Genomic DNA, 23,485 nt, shown 5'->3' on the forward strand with positions numbered 1-23,485 from the left:
CAGCGTTACCTGTGTGTGCTGTCACTACATCCCACACTCCCTTCAGCAGCAGGCTCACGCTCTCTTCCTTCAGCCTTTTTATTACCAGTGTGGTTGTAAAAGTTCTTCTTACTGCCCTTGGCATTCCTTGAAGGTCTCTGCTTCATTTGAGCTTTAGCTTTCCTGAGACCATCCAGACATCTCCATGTGATGTTTCTAAATTTCTCCTTTGTAGCATGTCCCTGCTTCCATTGTCTTTATGCTATCTTTTTAGGTTAGAGCTCTGTCATGGGTTCCTTCCTTGGGCAAGCTGATCTGATACATCTTGTTTGGAAATTTTGCAAATTAATATGTTCATAGAATAATATAATAGAATCATAGAATGGTTTGGGCTGGAAGGGACCTTAAAGATCATCTAGTCCAACCCCCCTGCCATGGGCAGGGACTCCTTCCACTAGATCAGGTTGCTCAAAGCCCCGTCCAACCTTGCCTTGAACACTTTGAACACTTCCAGAGATGGGGCATCCACAACTTCTCTGGGCAACCTGTTCCAGTGCCTCACCATGCTCACAGAGAAGAATTTCTTCCTTATAGCTAATCTAAATCTACCCTTTTCCAGTTTAAAGCCATTACCCCTTGTCCTGTCATTGTCCTTCTTCCTGCTAGTGGAGACTGTAGCACATACACCCCTCACCAAACACAGGAGACCCTTAGCTCAAAAGTTTTATTGCAGTTATGTAGAACACATTCTTCTTGTTCTGTAATTTATTTAATACTTGGAGGGGAAAGGGAGATCTAACTTAATCTGTTATTTAATAATTTTTTTTAGATCTTAGATGGTAATTAGGAAAGATAAATTTTCTGGCACAGCTGTTATGATTTTTGGCATCCTGATGGAGTCTATTCTGACAAAAGGCTTTCACAGTAACACTATATATTTTTGTTATCTTAATCAACTGTTCCTTTAATAATGTCTATTAAAGAAATGTGGTATTTGATTATTAAATAGGACAAGAAGCCTGAAAAATAAAAATAAGTAATTTCAAGTTTTCCTAATGGTGTGTTTGGCAATGTTTCTCCTTCATATGTACCTGTTCAGTATTTATCGAGCAAAGTATAGTGGCTTAAGATTAAAGGTAAAAATGTTCAATTTAATCTTAATTACTTTTTTTTTTTTGCTTACTTCATGGAGTAATCAAAAAGTATGTAATGAATTTTTAATTTTCATGGGTGAGAGCAAGACAAATTGCTTTTTGGTTTTAGCTTATTATTGCCCAGGTCTTACTTTTGACACGAGACAGCAAAGTAGCCATGGATCACTGCCTCCTTTCCTGTGACGTGACTTGATATTCATAGCTCAGCCAAGAGAAAGATTGGGGAGTATAGAGTGATGAAAGTGAGTGGAGGAAAATATGACTTTCCAGCAGCATTGGAAGCAGCGTGGGTGGCTCTTCAAGGCTCAGCCGCTGCTTTTGACTCTTTTCTTCACCTCTGTTTCCCCGTAGCAAAACCAGTCTTGTCCTTGGATAAGCAAACATTAATTTATACTTGCACTGTTGGGAGCCCTTCAGCTGTCTCAGTCGCAATTTATTTTAAGAGACTGAGACAAAAGAAACAGAAGTTCAATTGCAGACTCATTTCTGGTGGGTCCATAGAATCACATCTGAAGTAGAGTCATTGACAGTGGGAACAGTGTCAGGGCTGTAATGGTATAGGATCATCCATTTAGAGCTCAATATTAATGAATTTTGCTGCGTGCTCTACACTCATTTGTGGAACGTAGCTGTATATAGCACTTATTTAAATTATTTAATGGAAGTATATCTAAACAGATTTTTATGGTGATGTGTCAGGAGCAAAGCTGAAATAAATTTACTGCAGAGACAAATGAACAAACACGGTTTCAAATAGACCAGTCTAACCAGATGTCACGTGCGAGCCCATGGATTCCAGTTAATTAATTAAATGGTGAAATACATTTGCACATAATCCAGCGTCTGCTGCGCCAGCCACCATGCTTGGTGGTTTTATGAAGATCACTTGATGCTGCAGCTCTGTGCAAGCTGAAGCATGAGGAGCTTCTTTAGCCTCTCACTGCCTGGTTTGCTTTACGTGTTGCTATCTGAGAGGGATACTGAGTAAGAAGGCAGACAGAGCAGGGTGAGGAGGCCAAGCAGATTGTTAACTACCACATTTGACTAGGAGTGAGTGAGTCCCTGAGTGGAAGAATGGCCTTATAGCCACATCACTGCTACTCTGTCCCTGTCCCTGTGAATCTATACCTGCTCGCGCAGCCGCCTCCTGCGTGGGATTGTTGTGAGGCTGTAATCTGCTCAAAATGGGTGCAGATCCTGGAAACTGAAGTCTGAATGAATTACACTGCCTGAATTTTGGGGTTGTATAAAGCACAGACAACTAACAGGGAGAGATTTGATTAGTGGAGCACAGAGGGAATGCCATCCTGGAAGGGGGCTCTTGTACCAGTGGTATGTGCCAGTCCTAGCTTGAGTGTAGGTGTATTAGGTAATTGGTAAGAAAACTGTGGACTTGGTGCCACTGTTAAGTCACTGTTTGGTCTGACGTTGTTCTTTATGCTTCTTTACTAGTAAGGAATAAAAAGAATATAAATATGAAACCTTTTAATCTTACATGATCAAACGGTTTTATATTGTACCATTTTGTAAACAGCTTCGAAATCTCTGATGCAAAGTGCTGTAAAAAATGAATTTACCTGCACATCTTTGAGGTACTGAGCGCCCCAGGAAGGCTCTGGGGAAGGGATGGATTTGCCCGTTCACTGAACAAGTTGTGCTGTGTGCTGGGGCAGTGTCCCTGGTTGCCTCTCATTGTGAAGGGGAAGGTTATTCCAACCATCTTCTCCTGCCTGAGTCTGGTCTTTCCTACTGACATAGGACAAAGCTGTCGTAAACAGTGAGTTGTTGTGTGAGGGCAAATGATGTGAAGTACTTTCTGTCTCTGCATACTCTATGCTGCAGGAAGATAATGATGAAAGTGTTTTTCGTTCCAAAGGGACTGAAGCCAGATCATATGAGGTGTGTGCTTGTCCTGCATGGAAGCTGTATCTCTTTTTCTCTCCAGTGTGAAAGTAGAATTTGTCACTTTGTACTATAACTGCAATTTATCTTCTGCTTTGCTCCTTTTTCTGTTTGGTTTTGGTGAAGATTGAATCTAAATAATTTTAAAATAAATTATATTCTTTTTGTAGCTTATAGTCTTTTGATGTCTCAAAGAACAACTAAAACAAACACCACCTCAAACCCTGTGTTAACTAGCATTTTTAGCCAGAAAAAACAAAATCTAATCCACAATTCTGTAATATCAGGATCTTTATCTAAAATTCTTTCTGTAAACTGCATCCATCAATATGTAGATTTCCTGTGTGTACATCTTTGTAAATTATTCAAAAATGCTCTTAAGTGCATTAGTTTATCTTCAGATTAGTAACAAGTTTCTACTTTGTCTCGTATTCCTTTCTCCATACGTATCAAGACACTGTTTAATTTCCACTGTGGAACTCTCAGGGAAGGCATAATTTCTTTAAATGAACTGCTTCTTATTGAAATACTACATTTTGTTAGATTTTGTTATTTATTTTTAAAATGTGGTTTATTTTAATTATGACGTAGTATGTTACTGTTCTGTAAAAGAGAGATAAATGATTTGTTGTGGTTCTCTAAATAAGTCTGCGTTGTCCAGCTGATGTCTGAGGGGTAGCACACGCTGTTTTGCCTGCCTGCAAGCCAAGGTGGAAGATATGACTCATGTACAGAGCACAGGAATACCTTTGCACAGAAAACACAACATGGATTCTCTGGTCAAATGACCACTTGAGAAGACATAGATGTCCTGACTTTTTACTTGTCCAGCCTGCATGTCTAGACTCCTCACAGCCAAACCTGCTCAGTTTTCTGGGGCAGTCTGCAGCAGAGAAGTGATCTTCTATTCTCTTAGGAGGTAAAGGAAAAAACTTGGGCAAAGCGGAGGAGAGTGTTGCAGAGTCAGCTGGAAGAAGATATGAAGGTGCTGTATTAGGGAAGGGAAGCCAGGAAACAGTGCAGTAGGGTGAAGGGAAGAAGAGCATGTCGGTTTGACTGGATGAGCGCTGCTGCAGTAAGGAAAAGTGGGCAGAGAGCACAGCTCGCAATATTAGAATAGGAAGGAGGACTCAGACTGATATTTTGATGTGCCATTTTGCCTACAGGCAGAATTCTTTGGCAAATGTTTAATTGTAGGGATTTTTTCTTCCTGGAAGGGACTCTTTCTTTGCTGTATCACAGACATCTGTCTGTTAGAAATATAATTTTGTTTTGTGCTTTTGGAAAGTCATATGTATGTTGAACACTTGTCTTTAATACGTCAACGCTCCAGTCTTCTGATTTCATACTGGAAAAGTGGTACAGAGAGTAAGTGTGGGGTGTGCTGACTTCCTGCAGGACAGGAACCTCTCCAGCACTATCCCCGCCTTTGAAGAACACTGGTTGTGTATTGCTTGAGACAATGATTCTGCTCTTCAATTGTGTGAGGTTACCACTCCCTAGTAATACCCAACATTTCTCATGCTTGAGAAGCCCTCAGTCTTTTTGACCACGTATATTTATAAAATCTGCTGTTGGGACAATTTGCTTGGGCCATACTAGCAATCTGGTAATGTATGTGTTATTTCTTTGCTTCAGATGCACATGTATAAATACCACTGACTTGGTTTTTGTCAGAATTATGTTTGAATATCAGAGAAAATCTAAAATCTGGTAATATCTGGAAAGTAAGTTCTTTTAATGATTTCAGTAAAGAAATACTAAACAGCTTTATTGTTGGGATAAAGGAAAATTTAGTAGAAATTATCAGTATTACTAGCCTTTTAAATTTTAAAATTGCTTTCTGGCTTCCTATAAGATACTTATAAATAAATTAAGTCCTACTAGAAACATGGAAAAAAGGCTTCTTAAGTGAGCTGTATCATTAAAAATCTCTTGATGAAGTCATAATGTGTTTTGCTTTTGATCTATGTATAGATAGGACCAAAATTATAATTCAGTCTTTACTTAGATCCATAGATCCTAATTACAGCAATGCCCATCTTGCTCAAGGGTTTAGCATGGCATGTACATTACTTCTTGATAGAAATAAAGCATCTCAATATCTGATACTAGCGCAAGTATTGGAATATGGTAATCATGTATTTGACTTCATCTGCAGTTAGAACACACTTAGGTTGGGGAGTAGCAAAGAGATGGAAAAACTTTTTTTTCCAGTGATCTCACTGAAATCACCTCAGCATGTCTGGCTAGGGATGTGCTGTTCTGTAACAAGGAGAGAAAGTTCTAAAAGCAGCAGCATTAAAATATGAACAGAGTAACATTAAGCATATGATATGTTGCTTAAGAAAATCGAAACATTCTACTCTAGTATTCCTCCCCCCAGAGAGCCCCAGCTGACACAAATGAGTGACTGAGACAGCCTGGTGAATCCATTACTGGTTTTTGAGATTAGACTGTAGAGTTTAAGGTAGAATTAATACGTTGTAATCTCTCGTTATCTCTCTGGGATGCTTTGTTTGTATGGCTCTTGCTCTTTTATTCGAGCCTGAAGACAATTTGCCTGTTGGCCAATAAACACGTCTCATATTGATACTGTAGGACTTCTTTCTTCAGTTGGGATTCACAGAGCTTCCAAACCAGAAGGTTTCGTGACAGTTGATAAAGATTCAAAATTTCTTCTTGGCTCTGTATTTTAAAGCCTATGTGTGGCTGGGACAGTCGGGCTCTCTGCCTGTAGGAATGCCCTTTGTTTACTTCTCTTGGAAACCAGGCCGCTTTCTTAACTCTTGAGTACATTCTTTGGTAGACAATAAACATTAGTTGTATTTCTCTTGAGTTGTTAGAGGATAAATAAGACACTGAGTAAAACCTTGAAACACGTTTCCAAACTTCATCCCACAGCAATGCCCAGATTCATACAAATTTGTATGAGCCAGACAGATTTTTTTATGCGATCCAAACCAACACGCAGGATTTTGCTTTTCTGTAACTCGAAGCAATTATAAACTGTAGTTTTATTTTTTCCAATTAAAAAAGTATGAAATATATTCTCATTATTTGTAATAAAGCAGAATGTTTCAAACAGGACTATGAACTATAAATTAATGAGTAGCTTCTAAATTCTGGACACATGTAGAAGTCAAAGAGGTCCATTACAGAAGTTGCAAATCTATATCTAATGAATACACCCACCACATCTATTAAGTTGGCAAGGTAATAAAGGTGCAGCCCTCTCTTTTGCTTCTGAAGAAAGCATTCAACATATTCATTAGCTGTGAGTTTTAGCGGTCATTGCAAATATACTTCCTCTGCACTTGTCAGTTACTTATGAACTGTGTGTTGCTGTGCACATACCAAGCGAGCTTGCCAGTCAGTCTGGGCTGAGCGCTCATCCTGTGGTGTTTGGGCACTCATGGTGCCTACTTTTCTGGCTTGAGGGGAACTATGACGGCAGAAGCTATAGAGGTGGGTACTTTGTGACTTTTATTAACTTTGGCACAAGTCCTTTCTCATTTCATTCGGCTTCATCCTAGATAATTCATTTTACAAATTACATAAAATTGTATAGACCAAGATTTTTCAAGAGGCATGTTTGTAGGTAAAAGTGACTTAAATGATTGTGGGACTGCCAAGTGGCCAGTGGGTTTGGTTCATTTTGAATAATTTTATGTCACTTTCAGATAATTAGTAATATATAGTAATTAATAGTGATATCCTGGACAGCATGCAACAGCCCCTTCCCCTGCTTTTCCTGAACTTTATTCTTTCATCTTAAAAACCCAACAACAACCAAAAAAGTAAAACATCTCCATACAATTTCACATTTCTCATTTCTCTATGATTTGCAGGTCGAATTTATTTACCATGTAAGTACAAGAAAACTTTAACTTGAAGCTCTGCCAGCTCGTGCAGAAATTCAGATTTGGAACTGAGTATTTCACATGAGCATGAAGGTGTATCTTACTCACAAATACATGCATTAATCTATATATCGTATACCACTTGTAGCTGGAAAAAACAGCGAATGGTAGAACTTTTCAAAAAGCATGAACCACTAGGTTATGTGTTTGTCACGGTTTTCTTTTTGTGAGGATGTTGAACCTGAAGCCACTGTTACTCTTCTTGTGTTTTAGGTGCTGTAGCAGTTTTGATCCCTCGCCTAGACCTGGTGATTTCTTTCGTCGGAGCTGTCAGCAGCAGCACTCTGGCACTGATTCTGCCACCTCTGGTTGAAATCCTCACTTTCTACAAGGAGAACTTAAGTTTATGGACAATATTTAAAGACATTTTTATAGCTGTCATTGGAGTTGTTGGATTTTTAACAGGGACGTATGTGACGGTTGAAGAAATAATTTATCCTACATCCACAGTTCTAGCTAACACAACAGAGAGCATCTCTGCTAATTTGAATGCTACAAACTTGGTGGTTGGTTTAAAGTAATAACTAGGCACTGTGAACTATTTTGTTCCTTAACAAGAAATCCTAGATGGATGACAGACTTGTGTGTTTTACAAATTCCATTTCCAAATGAATTTTTGAAAAATAGCATGCAGCCCTTTCTCACTCTTTTGTTTGTTCTTTCTTTCATTCCTTCCCATTTGCTACCTGTGTTAACACTTTATTCTCAACCTCTGTTCATCTAGTGAAAAACTTAATTTATGTGAGGAAAAAATTTTTACAATGAGGGTGATGAAACACTGGAACAGGTTGCCCAGCAAGGTGGTGGATGCCCCATCCCTGGAAATATTCAAGGCCAGGTTGGACGGGGCTCTGAGCAACCTGATCTGGTTGGAGATGTCCCTGCTTCTTGCAGGGGGCTTGGACTGGATGGCCTTTAAAGGTCCCTTCCAACTCTTAAGTATTCTGTGATTCCATGATTTAAAATATATACCTGAATCTAGGAAGAAAATATGATTTTAAGTTATTTGCAAGAAAAAAAGAAGAATTTTTATAAGGAAGTTAAGATGCCTTCCTCCTCAGAAAAGGTGGAAGTCAATCCATTCATCATATCTAGGCACCAAGTCTAGACACTACTGTTTTCACTCCAGCTCTGTTCTAAGGATTGGAGTGGGAGCTCCGTGATAAGATAGACCTTCTCTTGGCTGTTTCTGATGGGGTGAATTGCACCCCGCTGAACTAGAGACACTGTAGGTTTAGAAAATAGCAGCTCTGTTTTTTATTTCCATTTCATTTCCATTCTGAGGACTTGAATGTTTGCTGTGGAAAAGATTTTGGGTCATTGCAGTTGCTTGGCTCTGGTACCTGGGACTCAGTATGTGTGAAATGAGAGTGGACTGTGTGGAATGACTGTGACTCTTGTTCAGTCTTTCCATATTGTCTCCAAGGGGAGTTTTTCAAGCAACTGGAAGGACCAAGCCCTTCCTGATTATTATAGCAGACCACTCACTGCTGGTGGTGGGTTACATGACAGTAAAACATAAAGGCATTTTTTTCATGCCAACTATCTTAACATTTAAGCTGAAGAATGGACAATACTGTAAGGTAAGGTTTAGAGGTAAAGGCTGGATCTTTTATTAGACCAAAAGGTAGCTAGTTAGGAGTGTTCTTGCCATTTTACATGTCTGTTACTGTATATTTCTGTACCGTGACCTGTTCAGCATGGCCAGACCCCTGCCTCAAGGAAACGGCAACTGTGATGCTCAGTAGAGCCACAGAGATCTGACTGTCCAGAGCAGCTTAAAGATTCGTTATGTTAATTTCTGTATGAGAAAGGAAAGGATGAGACACTACTTTCTAGAGTGGAGCTTATGCCATACTTTCACAGGTGTAAGCTGTGGATTATTTATGAAAGAAGTTGTGATTCCATGGCGCTGTGAGCTGGGGGGCACCGGGGGTGTCTGCTTTGAAGCCCTTTGTCCCTACAGCGCACCACCTGCCTGCGGGCTGTCTGAAGATCTGGGTTGTCTCAGGGCTTGCTTTCCACTGCTGGTACCTAGTAGAGAGGTACAGCTTGTATGAGACAGAGAGTATACATGGGAAAATGTATTTTTTTAGAAAGTAATTATATATTCCTTTTGGATTTTAAATGAAAAGTTATGGGATGTTTATGAGAGCAATATTACTTTCTTTAATGATGCAAAACCATTCAATGCCACAAATGAGACGTAGTTTATTTTTGTACATATTGGTAACTGCTGTCCTGACCATTTTTACACCATTTCTTTATCTTTGATTTCAACTATACAAATATATGAAAAACTGTATATTTTTTTTTACCTATTGGTAGAAGTCTGACAACTGCCTGTCTATATTTCTATTGGAACATATAAAAATTATTTTTGCATTCTTATGTTCTGCCTTAAGTAGGATCTAACATGCCCTTTATTAGTTTTTGCTTCTTTTGTCCATTTTGGAAGAAAAAAAGAACAAGTTGATAAGTTAGTAATTGGGTGGAAATCAGTTTTCTTCAACAAACCTGTGTGCTGAGTCCCCAGCCAGAATCCTGATTTTCAGGGTTTGTATTTGACTTTCTGGCTCACACTTCATAGGTGACTTTCAATCCAAATGCTAAAGCTGTATTTTTGATCTTGTTTTCTAAAAACACTCTATATTTTGTACAATAATAGAACTTTATTTATCATACTCATTCCTGTTATGAAGAAGTTCCTTTTTTTAAGGGATATTTTTAATTCCAACATTCCCCCAGTAAGTATGGTATGCCGAAACCTCTCTACTGTATTCATACAAATTCAGATAGAAATATATGTAATATTTAGCTTGCCTTCAGTATATTCCTCAGAAATCTACCATTTGGCATTACTGTCCTAAAATAATATAGTGCTAGATATATTTGTATTTGTATTTTCTCTTCAGAATATTTCCCATCATCTACCATGTGATGACTCTATTTGAGCACTTTCATCTCCATGTTGATGAGGGAATTTCTGACAGGGATTCATTATAGCATGTAGTTCAAACTGCATGTATTTGTTCTGAGCAGTGCTCTTATTTTCATTTCAGTGTGGACAAAGTTAAATACTTGGCAGGCACTTTAAAGGGATGAGTCTCTGCAGATATGATACTGTAGAATTAACCTGTCGTATGAAAGCACCACAGAGGAGCAAACAGGTACTCAGCAGAGAGCCAAAAGGTAACCAGCTTTTAATCTCACAGGTTTTTTAGTCTTTAAGCTGTTTTAAAAGACATTGGATCTAAGTGTTTCCATCTGTTTCATAATGAATCTGTTGTTTACCTAAACCATACACTACACACTGATAGAATAGAATTTCTGTGCAGCATATTTTACTTGACATTAAATACTTCTACATGGAACATTTTTAGTAGGACTGATATAATTTAAATGAAAGTTTTCTTGTTAGTTTTGCATCTTTCTGCCTATGGATATTTGGAGAATAAAGAACTGTCTAGTCCATTCATATCATCTGTTCTGCATCGACTGTGAGCAGCTCTGAGAAGGTGCTTCTGCCAGGGTGCAGAAGGACTTGACCAGGTCAGAGTTTGGGGGTGATTTTGGCCAGTGCGAGTGAATATTGACATGGTACTATCCGTGAAGACTTGCTGAGCTGTGTCCCTAGAACCAAAACAGGCGGCCTTGGTACCCTGATGAACGTGGCATATCTTTTTGAAAGTCAAGCAACTTGTTTAGAAGCTTGATAGGTTTGAGTAATCTACTCTTAGCCATCAAACTTTGGATAACCTGGCCCAAATACAAACCCTTACGCATCTCACTGCCGTATCTGACCGGGGAGCAGATTTTTCAGGCCGACGTGCTGCTACTGACTGACCAGGTTTGAAGTAGTGTGTTTATGCAGTGGGCCAGTGTTGCCATGTCTAACAATATTGTATCTTTTGAATCTTTAAAATGTTTATTAATGTATTTTGCACAATATCAATTTTCTCCTACAGTGTAGGATTTTTGTTATTTTAACACTCATACAGTTACATTTGTGTGGCCTGCTCTTTCAAATAGAAAGAGTCAGGAGTCAGAGTATCTTGGTTTGGATAAGACTGAAATGTCATTTAGCAAAAAACTACAAAGTGTCAATAACAAGAGTGTTCCTGTGAAACAGTGCCAAAGATTTAAACGATAGGATATTCTGTTGGAAACCTCTTCTGAATAATGAGTGTTCATTCAGCTTTTAAAGTACTATAATATAAATTGCAAGTTAAGGTGTGGGGAGTGAAACTGGGAGATTTAATAGCTACAGTTTACATTAATATATATTTAAGATGGAAATGTACTTTAGCGCAAGCTAAATTAAACTGAAAAATGTATGTGATTGGCTTCTGTTCCTGACAAGGAGGAGAAAGCTATTGTATTTATATATTGTACATGCACTTATATTTTACAATATAATATTGTTAACAGTTTTAATGTATTTTAATCATTAGCTGCACTATAAGTAACTGGGTCATTTTCTTGTCTGTAACTGTTCATCCTCAAATTCTGGGCAAATAAGAGGGTGAGTTTGCCTAATGTTCTGTAACTTAAATCTTCTGTGTTAATAAAGACTACAATAATATTACCATGCTAACTCACTGTTATCCTGCCTTGTCACCACCACTACATCACTGTCTTAATGCAGAATTTACCTTTGAAGTTATCCAAGGAATGGCAAGCTCAAGAGCTGACCTTTCATTGAATAATAAATCTCATTTCAAAGTCACGTAGGCACTCCTGAAGAAATCCCACCCCCATTCCAAGGGTTTTCATGAAGGCACACTTAAAGTTAGGCTTTTGCATGTTTTTAGAGGTGCTTTAGTGAATGAGATAATTTCTAAGTGTACAAGGGCAGCCAGGAGTTCCTACTGAAATTCCAATTCCCTGTTGGAAAACTGCAAAGGAAAAGACAGACTTTTAAAAATTGGACAAGCTCTTACATACTTAGTATGGACTTGGCCTTAACTTTAAATATGGGTGTTGGATAATTAGATGTGGAAGAAATTGATACTAAAGTTCTATCCTTTCTATCTAAATTTGAAATTACTCTTTGGAAACAAAGGTGGTAACATCATCTTTCATGTTCTCACCAATTATCAGATACAAATTTGGAGACCTAATTTTGCAAAAGTACTTATATTCCCCGTTTTAATACAGAGCCCTTTGAAGGTGTGCTCAGTGAGGCATCCAGAAACACTCAACTCATTATAGGATTGCCTGTATAAAAACAGTTTAGACAGTAGTAGTATATGAATGTCCTTGAGAGCGATCCACCAAAAACCCTATTTTATAAATAAGAAACCCGGAATGGTCTGGGAGTCCTCTAACACCAGCAGAGAGACTGTAGCTGTTAGACTGGAAAGGTGGATTTTGGTCTCCGGAGAGTCAGGAAGAATTTGAATCCGTATCTCCCTAAAGGCTGAGCAAAAGCAGACGTATGGCCACATTCCCTCCTGGATCTAGCTGTTAGGGACATGCACTTCTACAAGTTGGCTTTCAGCAGCACTCCTACTTCTGAGAGCCCAAGTCCTTTTAACTTGAGTTTTCAGTTCCTAAATTTTGAGAGTGTTTTAAATCTGTTTATTTCTTTTAAAAATTGGCCCTAGGTGACTGGTTATAGGGAACACTAAATTCCATTATTCTCCTCTCATACATGGAGAAGTAATTTCTAAAAAGTTAGACAGAAATAGACATTGTAGCCAACACTTCACACTTTAGATTATTTTGTATATCTTAGGTGTAGACATCTAGACATCCATCTGCAGTTTGTTCTATATTACTATTATAATTGCTGAACTCAAGTCCACCTGGGTGAAAGGTTCTTATTTTTTTAATGTAAATAAATATATTTCATAGATATTTATTAAAATTACCTTTCTCTTCCAGTGTAAGCAATTTTCTTGCAAGTCACTGCTATGCCTTGCAATGAGTGATCTCTCCTGGCTTGGAAAGTAAGGCTTGCTCTGTCCCTGGCTCTCAATTTTACACTAAGTCATGCTGTTATTTATGCTCTGCTTTGTTCATCAGAACACCTGTATATCATAAATGCATATCGGAAATAAATTTGTTCCAGGAATCTCAAATTTCTGTTTGTTTTGTGGAACCCAGTTAGCAGCTGATTTAGAAGACGAGAATCAGAGGGATCAGAATCTCTTGGCAGGGATGCTAATAGGAAAATGTGCCTGCGTTCAGTGGAGTGACCTAAGAGATGAAACAAGGTATGTTAAATTGTTGTTGTGGTTGTTACTTTAGATGGGAAGCAGGGAAATTCCTTGGAAGGCTTCCTGAGCCACATGTACCCATTCTGTTAAGCAGTGCCAAAGATGACACCAACAATAGTGTCGCAAAGACCACGTGCAACAGTGGCACAATAGCCCCCAGCCAGCCAGTGGGCCTGTGTGCTTTCTGAAGACAGGCACAATGGTTGCAGACACAGTAAGTCCCTGGTGAGGTCCCCATTGGCTGGATAGACCCAACCAACCATGAGACCGTGTGCCTCCTACCCACAAGCATAAAGGTTGTAAGTGACAACCTGTAGTTGCTCTGGATACAGTGTTTTATTTGCTAATGAGATGAGAGCTTTTACCCCACACAATTATCTCACACATTGCTCTCCCTCAGCACTACGTTCACCGAGTCGTGAGTTCCCTTCCCAGCACGAAGGTTGGGCACAAATTCGTGTTGGTCAGTGCTTGTAGTTACCAGTCCTGGGCATTACTGGCTGAGGTCCGCAAGCATCCCCCAGCATTTGTCTCCCTACATGCATCTCCCCCATCTCCAGGATCTTTCCTACTTCCAGGATCCTTCTTCCTGCCAGGATCTTCACCTTTTTCTTCACAGAATGACTGAACCATAGAATGGTTTGGGTTGGAAGGGACTTTTAAAGATAACATAAATCATCAGGGACATCTTTCACTAGATCAGGTTGCTCAGAGCCCCATCCAACCTGACCTTGAACACTTCCAGTGATGGGGCATCCACAACTTCCCTGGTCCTCTTCTTTCCAAGACCCCTTTTCTTCAGGAAGCCTTCTTTTCCATCACTGCTTCCTAGTTTTCCTCATCTGAATAGTCTGTGTACAGAAGTACAATGCATGATCAGCATCCTAACTGATGATTCTGTCTCAGGTTTCTTTATTAATTGCAGAATTCAGGATTTGCCACTCTGATTTTGTCCATGTGTTATCAAAATTTACAGCCAGCCCATACCAGTTGCAGCAAGCAAATAGCAGCTTTCTACTTCAGAGTTCAGTAGCTCAGTTTTGGACATTCACCCCCTAACACACATATATACACCTAATTATCTGCTGCCTTTTAGCATTCACAATTTAAGCTATTTTTGCCTACAACACAGGCACTAAATGTCCTGCCAAGTCCTACAAATTTACTCAAGGCACTGTACAGAAGAGATGATCTCCTGGCATGCTCTGAAATAACCCAAGACACTAATGGAAAGTTTGGCTTAGAAAGCCTGGAGTTCTTCAGATGCAGACTCCATGAAAGAAGCCTCTCAGGCACACCCTTGATAAAAACTCCTTAAAATACCAGTGCTCCTGTGCCCTCAGCCCAGACAACTCAAGGAAAGGCTTGCTTCATTGTTCTTAGGCAAGCCCCAAAGATTGTTTGCTGGGGCACTTGAGCTGTATCTCAAATAGGTGTCCTGAAGTCTGATTCTCCAGTCACCCAGGTCAAAGACCAGAGTTAGCCATAGCTCTCTTCTGGAAAACCCACCATTTGAGCTGGGGAGGTAGGAGGAGAGCAGAAACAGCATGGGCCATGTCTCAACTGAAATGCAGCTGAAAAAGCTGAGATGAAGATCCAGGCTAGAAGCTGGAAAGCTTTTCTGGATGTAGTCCAAGTGCATGGGGACAACCCGTGGAGATTGTACCTCACAAGACCTGATCCACTGCTGAGAAAATCCCACAGCAAAAAGCAGTGGTCCCAGCTCACCCCTAAGGCCTTTACAAGCTGCTTCTGAACTTCCCATCCTTCCCACCTGTTTTTTTTTGCAGCCTCAGACTACACAGGTTTCCTGGAGCTTGCTTTGTTCACAGAAATCTGGATCAGGCAGTCAAGCTCTTGTTCTTCCTGAGATTTCCCTTCCCCTCTGGTCCGAACACAGCTTCTGTTTCCATCAGTTTCAACCAGCTCAGCTGATTATCTTTCCTCTTTACAAATGCATTTCTGCCATGTTACATTTAATTCCTGTAACACACCTTGCCTTGTACTATCACATGTAGTGCCAGTTGCTAGTTACAGCTTCTATGATTTTGTCTTGTCATTGTTGGCATTTTCTTGTTTTGGAGGCAACGCTACCATTTGTAAGAAGCTTGTCTTGCATTTTAATGATGGCCCTGGGCCTCCACATTGGAGATATTTTATTCATAGTATGGGACTTTTTTCCTTTGTTAAATTGTAGTGCTACATTTCTTAATTAAAGTGTAGTAGGATGACTGACCCTTCTCAATGTCCTGAATTATAATGCTCTTAATTTTTAGTATAGAGCAAGGCTATGAATCTTGGGACTGCTGGAGGCCGGGCTGGCATCACAGTTTTCCTACCACAGTTTTGTTGTTCGTCTCAAAGAGAAAAGACCCCTTATAGACATTGCAAAGCCACCGCAAAATTTGTTGATATAATAGTGTTTTCCCAATGTAGTTTATTTCTTTTGGGACTTAGACAGATGAAGAAATGTGTGAAGAAGTTTGTCCTGCAGTAAGGTGAACTACCCTATGGTAGCAAACAGAACTCTGCCTTGCAGTTTTCCTTCAAACTGCATAGCTTCTGGTTTTGCAGTGGTTGTTGAACACCTTATTTCAATCTTTACTGCCATGTATTTGTAAAGAGAAATTGTTTCTTTTTTTTTTGGTTGGTACTATATAGGTTACATCTTTCTCTTCATGGTGTGTTAGAATTAGTTGTTGGGATGGTAAGGCAACAGAAGTAGTAATGTTCAATAAAAATGTATCAGTCGAAAGACTGAAAGATAGAAAGCTATCACAGTATTCTGAAATCAAACAGAAAGTAAAGTAAAACTCCTGCTAGCACTGAAGACAAGGTGCTGAGCTCAATAGGCAAACATAGCAAATAAATCCATTTCCCTGAAGAGTGTACGTCCTCTGAAGTTTATAAGCAGCTTCAGTTCACTGTGAATTGTCTTGAAAGCACCTCTGCAACATAGATCTCCAGTGTGCCATGCTTTGAGGAAATAATTCAGATTTGTATCAGCTTCAGCAAGGATTTGGCTCACCATAGCAATTAAGCAGGTGAGAATAACTGCTGCCTTTCTTTTTATTTCCCTTCTTCTTTGCTACTGAAGGAAGACACTTCAAGAGCAATAATACAATGTACTCCTATCAAAAGATCAAACCTAGAGGACAATTACTGAGAACTGTCTGAAATACTGGCTCTTTTTTTGCAATATCTCAAGTCAGGCACGCAAGTGAGATCCTCAGGTCTGCTAGTTACTGTTGAAAACCTTGGCTCATACTAACACCGTGATAATTGGGAAGGGACTCTCCATCAGGTAACTATGGAGAGTGTTCAATGCTCTGCATACATAAATGTGGGTATGGGTGGCTCACTTCAGGCAATGTTTGCTGCAAGCTACAGGTATTTATTAGTTTTTCCCTTCGCCATACAACAGATTCTCCCCTGTAAATTAGCACACGAGCAGTTATGTGGGTATTGTCATTCCATGTTCCATCAAACTTTGGCAGGCAACATCATTTTCTGTTTGCCTCATCCCTGTAATGAACAAATGTCATTGCTCTGTGTTACAAAATACCTCCCTAGCATTTATTTGTATCTTCACATTTTTTTTTAACATAAATTTAGAACGACATAGAAACTTTTGGTAAGACATTCCTGCATTTTTCCTAAACTCTGTTAGTGATATGGGGTCAATATTGTCATTAGCAATATGAAGGGTTTCTAACTAGCAAAGGATAATATGCATCTAACGCCTCTATGCTTCTTTGAATATCTCATCTATAAGTGTAGCTTCACTCTTGATTTGCTTAATTTATGAATAATCACTGCTCTCTGCAGCCATGTGAGGAGCTCTTGGTTTAGCAATAGTTTTGAAATATCTAAGAACGCTTAGACTTGTACTGCAAAAACAGTACAACCCTTAGCATACTTCGGAGAAACACCTGCAGATCTTGACCCATCCTCTCTTTTTTCTTTCCTGCTGATGTACAAAACACATGGCGGGTGCAGATGCATGCATTAGGAAACTAATGTTTCTGCCAGATCATCTTGAGGAACCATCAGCCAATGTTTGTTTGTCTCAAACATCCCTTTCACTGGCTTTATTGCTTTTCATAACCCCAGCTAAGGGTCTCAGACTTTTGTCCCTGTTTTATTGCAGTGAATGGAGACAAAGGAAGAAGGTATCTACTTCTTTCTATCTACCCGTATGTGAATAAGTAGATACTTTCTTTAGATCACGTGTGCTTCAAAACATTTTAAATCAAGCAAGTTCTCACTAGGTCCTGAAGTACTGGCTAAATGGTGGGTGACTGAAAAATTTTTGGCTTTGTAATTTCTCCTTTCTTGGGCTTTCTGTTCTGGGGAGACATGGAGAGAAGACTCTGGAACTGAAAGGTAATATCTAAAGATAGAAAAGGCTAAATTTCACAGTCAGTGAGTTATATATTACCCAGGAATTCAAAGGAACAAATTATGAGTTTTACCTGACTTTTTTTTCTATTTTTCTTCCTCCTTTCTCATAAATATTTATGGACTCCTAAGCTATTACTTTTGAGAAAGGTAAATTTATTACCTAGGAGTGAATTTAATTTTCAATTATTTTGCAGTTATCTATGAGTAATATCTGTGTAAATGCACTCTCTGTGTTCTCAAAGGCTGACTTTCCATGAGGCTGCTCCTAGCAAGAGACAAACACCTTTCTGTTTTACTACAGCTGTTCAGGATAAGGCTGCTTCGGAACTGCAGTATTTTCATCTTAGTCTCTAGACAGCCTGCTCCAAATTCCTCAGCAGATAGGTGGCTCCCATCACACACTGAGACCCCTTTTGCATTAAGTTCCTGGTGAGGAGTAATTCCTGTCTGGAAAACAAATAGAGGACAAAGAAACATTGGAGGAAGAAACAGGGTACCCAAGAAGTACAGTCACTGAGCACGGATCGTGCAGGAGAATATTAGGCTTGGGTACAGATGCCTGATGGTGTGACTAGTATGCTGTCCTCCATCTGTGCTATATGCTCTCCAGAGACCTGGAGTTCATCCATTTTCTCCATCTAGGTAGAATTTCCTCCTGTTTCAGATCTGAGGCAAAGCCTAAACATGGATTAAATCTTGTTTTTAGGGCTCAATACTTACATAGTAAGAACACAGGCTGTTTTGGGGCACAGCATGTCAGTTACTTTTATTTTGGCAAAACCTCACCTTTACTTCACTGTGGAGACAGCTTTTCTGTTTAGCTTGGGCATTTTTCTGGATGTTGCTTATCACTTTGGAGAAACTTGAATACCTTTTGAGGAGTTTTTCCCTGCCCCAGCTGTGGAGAATACTGGAGATGGGCCTATGACCCTACACAGTCAAGTTTCTCCAAGAAGATCTGCAGAGCTCTGCACCTGAGATGCTGTTTACTCTGGTCTTCTCTTTCCCCATTTTCACCAAATGGACTGTTTATGTGCTCCTCTGTCACACATCCCACTGCATGCTTTTCCAGGAACGTTGTGCTGTTTTCCTCCCGGCTCCTGCAGCAGCAGCTCCATTAGCTCTTGACTTGGTGGGATTGCTCAGGGTTAGGATGGAAGCTCCATGCTCAGGACTAGTTTGATGAGCTTATTGTTGTGTATCCAAATGTAGTTTGAAAGCAGAAGCAGAAGATATATAAGGCATCTAGCTTGTCCCAGCCAGCAGTTAACTGTTGCTTGCAAGCCCTGCTTTGTCTAGTTTACTCATAAATATCTGGAAGTTGGAAGTTTGGAAGCTCTTATCCAGGCCTTTTTCTGTCAGCAGATCCTGATTAAGGCTGGTTGAACTGTTTGTTGGGAATAAATTTTTCTTTTGAGCTGAACCTTCTTTTGCCGCCTGTCTTCTGAAGAATCTCCTGCAGCCTCACTGAACACTGCTGTTATCATCTGCCTTTTAAATGGTGTCTTTAATTGGAGCCCAAGAAAGACAAATGCAGTCCAACTTTGTTGTAATAACTGTATCACATACAGCTCCCAAATCTGAAGGTTTGTTTTTTTTTAAAAAAAAACCCTTTTCTATTAAATCAGTTTTTATTTGACTTATAATACACACAGAGACAAAATAAATATCTACAAGAAATAATGCAGTTCAAGATGATTGCATGCTGCTGAAAAGCCTCCCAGGCAATATAAGAAAAAAAAATGCAGAATATATTTTGCAAAATGCTGTGTAAATACACAGAAAATACATTTCTACTTTTGCTGGTTTCATTTCATACTCTGCAGAGTTTTACTGGCATTTCCAAAAATTGCAAAAAGGTATCTAGCCCAGGAGTACGAGTAAGGGACTAAAACTTCTTTTTTTTTTGCTCATTACTGGGTAATTCAACTGTTGGAGCAGAAATGGATATGTATTAATAAAACATGGACTGCTTGTAGTAAGGCTAGGAAAAAGTGTTGGATTCGTTCTCAATTTGGCTAGAGACCGAAACAAGTAAAGGAGCAGCTGTGAAAGTGTAAAGGCAACAATGTTCACATATTCATAGAGCTTAAAGATGAAAAAGGAATCAGAAGATCCCCAAACTCGAGCCCAGTGCCTTACAGACTGTTACCTGACATCCGCTAACCTTAGCCCTTCAACAAAAATGCTTCAGGTCATTATGTGAGAACAATAAGAGGATGAAAATCCAACACTTCCTCTGGTATTTTGCTCAAGAGTTTAGTCTCCCTCACTGCTAGAATTTTGTTTGTAGTTTCTAATTTGTGTTTGTCTCCTTTATGCTTTCTGGCATCCTTTTTAAAAATAAAAAAAAAAAATTAAAAATTTATTCACCACCAGATTAAATTCCCATTCAGGACTTAGAACACTGTGTTTTCTCCCATAAAGGTATTCCAACATTTGAATGAGATAATTTACTGATTATCTTTGAAAACAGATTGAACTCTTAGTCTCTCACTCAAGAATAACCTTTTGTGATCTTTTCTTTTTGTAGTCTTTCACCACAGAAGTGTAGTGCGTGCCTGTCCACTGTAACCCTTTCAGATTTTATTATTTCCCCTCAGTGCGTAACTATTGCATTTCTTTTTCCCAGGCATATGAATTTGCACTTATTTGAATGAAATCGCTTCCCCAGCACCAGCTTGCTCGGAATGGTGCCCTCTCTCTGTTACTATTTTCCACTCAGCTTTTTTTTCCATCATCAGGTCTATGAAACTTATCCGCAGTGGTTTTATATTTACGTTTATATTTACAAATAGTTTATATTTTCATTGATGAAAATATTGAGTAGTGTCAGGTCTAGTATTGATCCCCAGCTGTGACAGCTAAAATATTTTCAGGCTGACAAGTCAGTGAGAAGCTCTGGATAGTCTGGATGAAGGTCCAGGCCTTTCAGTTGGTCCAGGGTCTCCTTGCTCATCCACACAGGCCTCCTCGCCTTTTTGCATCTTCATTGGGATGCATCGCTGTTGAGCTTGGAGGAGGTGCTCCTTGAATATTGACCAACTTTCCTGGGCCCCTCTTCCCTCCAGGGCCACCTCCCATGGCACTTTGCCCATCAGATCCCTCAAGAGGCCAAAGTCCGCCCTCCTGAAGTCCAGGGCAGAGAGCTTGCTGCGTAGCTGCCCCATGGATCTTGAACTCCACCATGTCGTGGTTGCTGCAGCCAAGGCTGTCCTTCAGTTTCACATCCCCCACCAGTCCCTCCTTGAGAACAAGATCCAGCATGGCACCCCTCCTCCTTGGACCTTATAGTCCTAGCTTCAGTCAATGGTCTTTGTGCCTTGTTATTGCATCTGTCTATTATGGAGGGAATCCTTTGCGTACATTCCTCAAGGAGGTGTGAAACAATCACACCTGAATTATCCCTTAATTTTCTCTTTGATAGAGAAATACCTCGAGTTTCTGTTCTCTCTCTCCATAGTAGCTTGTATATGGATTAAACCATTTTCTCCCTCGTGACATTTTCTTCTGGGAAATTTGAGATTTTTAGCCAGATACTCCAAGGTAATGAATTACATACTTATGTTTGTGGATCTTTGCCTATCATATCACCCTTTACTGACCTTGACACATTCTGGCCAGTTCATCAGTCTGGCAGAGGGTACAGCTGTCACCTTTAAAATTTTGTCAGTTACTCTTCAAAGTTTTGTTAAAAGTGTGACCCTGGCAAAGGCACTCAAATGAACCCTGCCTGATTGTCATCTGCTCTGACTATCATGCTTGCCTGAGGAGGGTGCTTATGTAGTGGCAGCACTCCAAGGCCTTGCAGGCAACCACAGCTTGCATCAATTTATGCCCCTTCAGTTTCTAGGAGATGAATGGGGAGTTTTGCTAAAGAAGGGAAGGAAACAAGAGGCTGTAAGCATCATTAAACACAGATCTGTGTGATAGCAGACTTCATTATATTTATTCTTCATGGAGGAACCTGTTTACATGGTCAACACCAACTGTGATAACTGGTGGGATAAGGTGGATGAAGTTAGTTTACTTGGTGTTCTTTTGTTGTTCTCGGGCCTCACTGCAGAATCTGTTTGCATTTGTAGTCTTTCATCTGGAAAGAGCGAGAACAGATAGGCTATAAAATAGAAAAATATATTTGAAGAGAACAAAAAAAGACTAAAAGAACACTGGACAGATGCAGGTGGCACTGCATTGTTTTTAACTTGGTTTTGAAAATAAAAGGACTACTTGTGTTGATAATGTCCCTTCAACAGGGCCTTCAATCTTATTACCACAAAACCAGAAGAGAAATGTGGAGAAACTTGACAGAGAATTCTCTGAGCTGTAGATGTGAAGTAAAAATAATTGGTTTATGGCATTAGTTTCACACAGGCAGAACAGAGTGTTGATGGTCTTTCTTCTGCTGTTTGATATAATGTCCAGAAAGCATTTCTACAAGAGTGGTGATGTTTGTAGTACAAAGTGCTGGAGCACCTTTGAAATGTTCCCCTTGATGGGAAGGCCAGAGACTCACAGGTATCAAAAGCTTAGAGTTAGCTCGTTATGGAGCAGCCTTCATGTTAATTGACTGGTTTTCTAAGAATCAGGGTTATTTTTCAAATGATACATGGAAAAAAGGTATTTTCCACACTGATTTCGTGGCAAGAAGTATCAACTGATAGTTGTAAACCTTGTGGCATAATTATTAATATTTTATATAGAGACAAAACTAAACTTTGTTTTTTTTTAACCTCTGTGGTTTAGCAATTTAAAAGTTGACTTTACTTGCAGCTGTGCTTATCATCTCCTTTCCTTGATGGGCTGGAAACAACTGTCCTCTTCAGAAGGGGCTAGGAAAGCTCTGTGTAGTTTCCTTTTCCTGAGCTCAGGTCATCTGTCCAGCCATCTTTTCAAGTAATTATGCAAATATCAGATGCAGAAGAGAACTTTTGTTCTGAGTTTAATGTGCAGCTCCCAAAAGATGTGTCTTGCACGAAAACAAGTAAGGCTTCATCTACTGAAACACCTTTAGTCTGGATTTGATTCAATGTTGGAAGACTTTGTTGTAGTTTTGGAGTCTAAAGTGCCCTTCACAATTTGAGGAGTAGGATTCAGAAGACCCGTGATGGCTGGTTGAAATGGAAAAAAAGCACCAGATATAATATCAACAACTTCTCCTAATGAGTGTAAACTAAAAATCAGGGCTATTACAGTGTGTATTTTGCCCTTCTGCATGGCCTATGTCTGGGTTTTGGCTCAATTGGAGCTAATTTTCTTCTTAGTAGCTGCTTTGTTATGGATTTAGTATGAGATTTGGTATGTGAAGACTGTTGATAATATGCTGATGTTATGAGTTGCTGCTGAAGAGACCAAGGACACTTTCCACCTTCCCAGGTTTTGCTAATGTGCAGATGCAAGAAGCTGGGAGGAATATAGCCAGTACGGTTGACCCAAGCTGGCCAAAGAGAGTATTCCATCCCATAAACGTCATGCTCAGTATGTAAGTGGGGGTGAGATAATGAGCTGGCTCACTTTTCTCTCTCTGTTCAGAATCATTCTGGAATTGTTTTCAGGTTTTTTTTCATTCCATGATTGCTGCTTGGCATGGACTGTATTGGTCATTAGGTCATCAGATGGTGAGAAATTGTGCATCTGCATAATTTGTTTTGTATTTTTTATTATTCCTATTGTTATTATTATCATCACTATTTTATATATATATATATATATATATAAATTATTTTTTCCTTTGCTGTCCTAGTAAACTGTCTTTATCTCAACTCACAGGTTTTCTCCCCAAATCCCCATCCCCTAGGGAGTGGGGAGTGAATGAGTGACTGTATGGTACTCGATTGCTGACTTGGGTTAAACCACAACAGCCTACGTGGCACAGAAGTATAGATTATCTTTTGAGTCA

The 23,485-nt window shown here is 39.5% G+C and overlaps 1 protein-coding gene across 1 annotated transcript in view; it reads left to right on the top strand.

Annotated features, from left to right (window-relative positions):
• Window positions 1-7,699, top strand: part of SLC36A4 (solute carrier family 36 member 4) — a 98,397-nt gene extending 90,698 nt beyond the window's left edge. Inside the window, exon 9 of the mRNA XM_086742751.1 lies at window positions 7,172-7,699. Within this exon, the coding sequence (XP_086598877.1) occupies window positions 7,172-7,479 (308 nt within the window). The 3' untranslated portion in view covers window positions 7,480-7,699. The remainder of the gene's footprint in view (window positions 1-7,171) is intronic.
• The last annotated feature ends 15,786 nt before the right edge of the window (window positions 7,700-23,485 follow it).

Source organism: Chlamydotis macqueenii, chromosome 1, assembly GCF_036417535.1.
Source record: "Chlamydotis macqueenii isolate bChlMac1 chromosome 1, bChlMac1.mat, whole genome shotgun sequence".
NCBI classification, from domain to species: Eukaryota; Metazoa; Chordata; class Aves; order Otidiformes; family Otididae; genus Chlamydotis; species Chlamydotis macqueenii.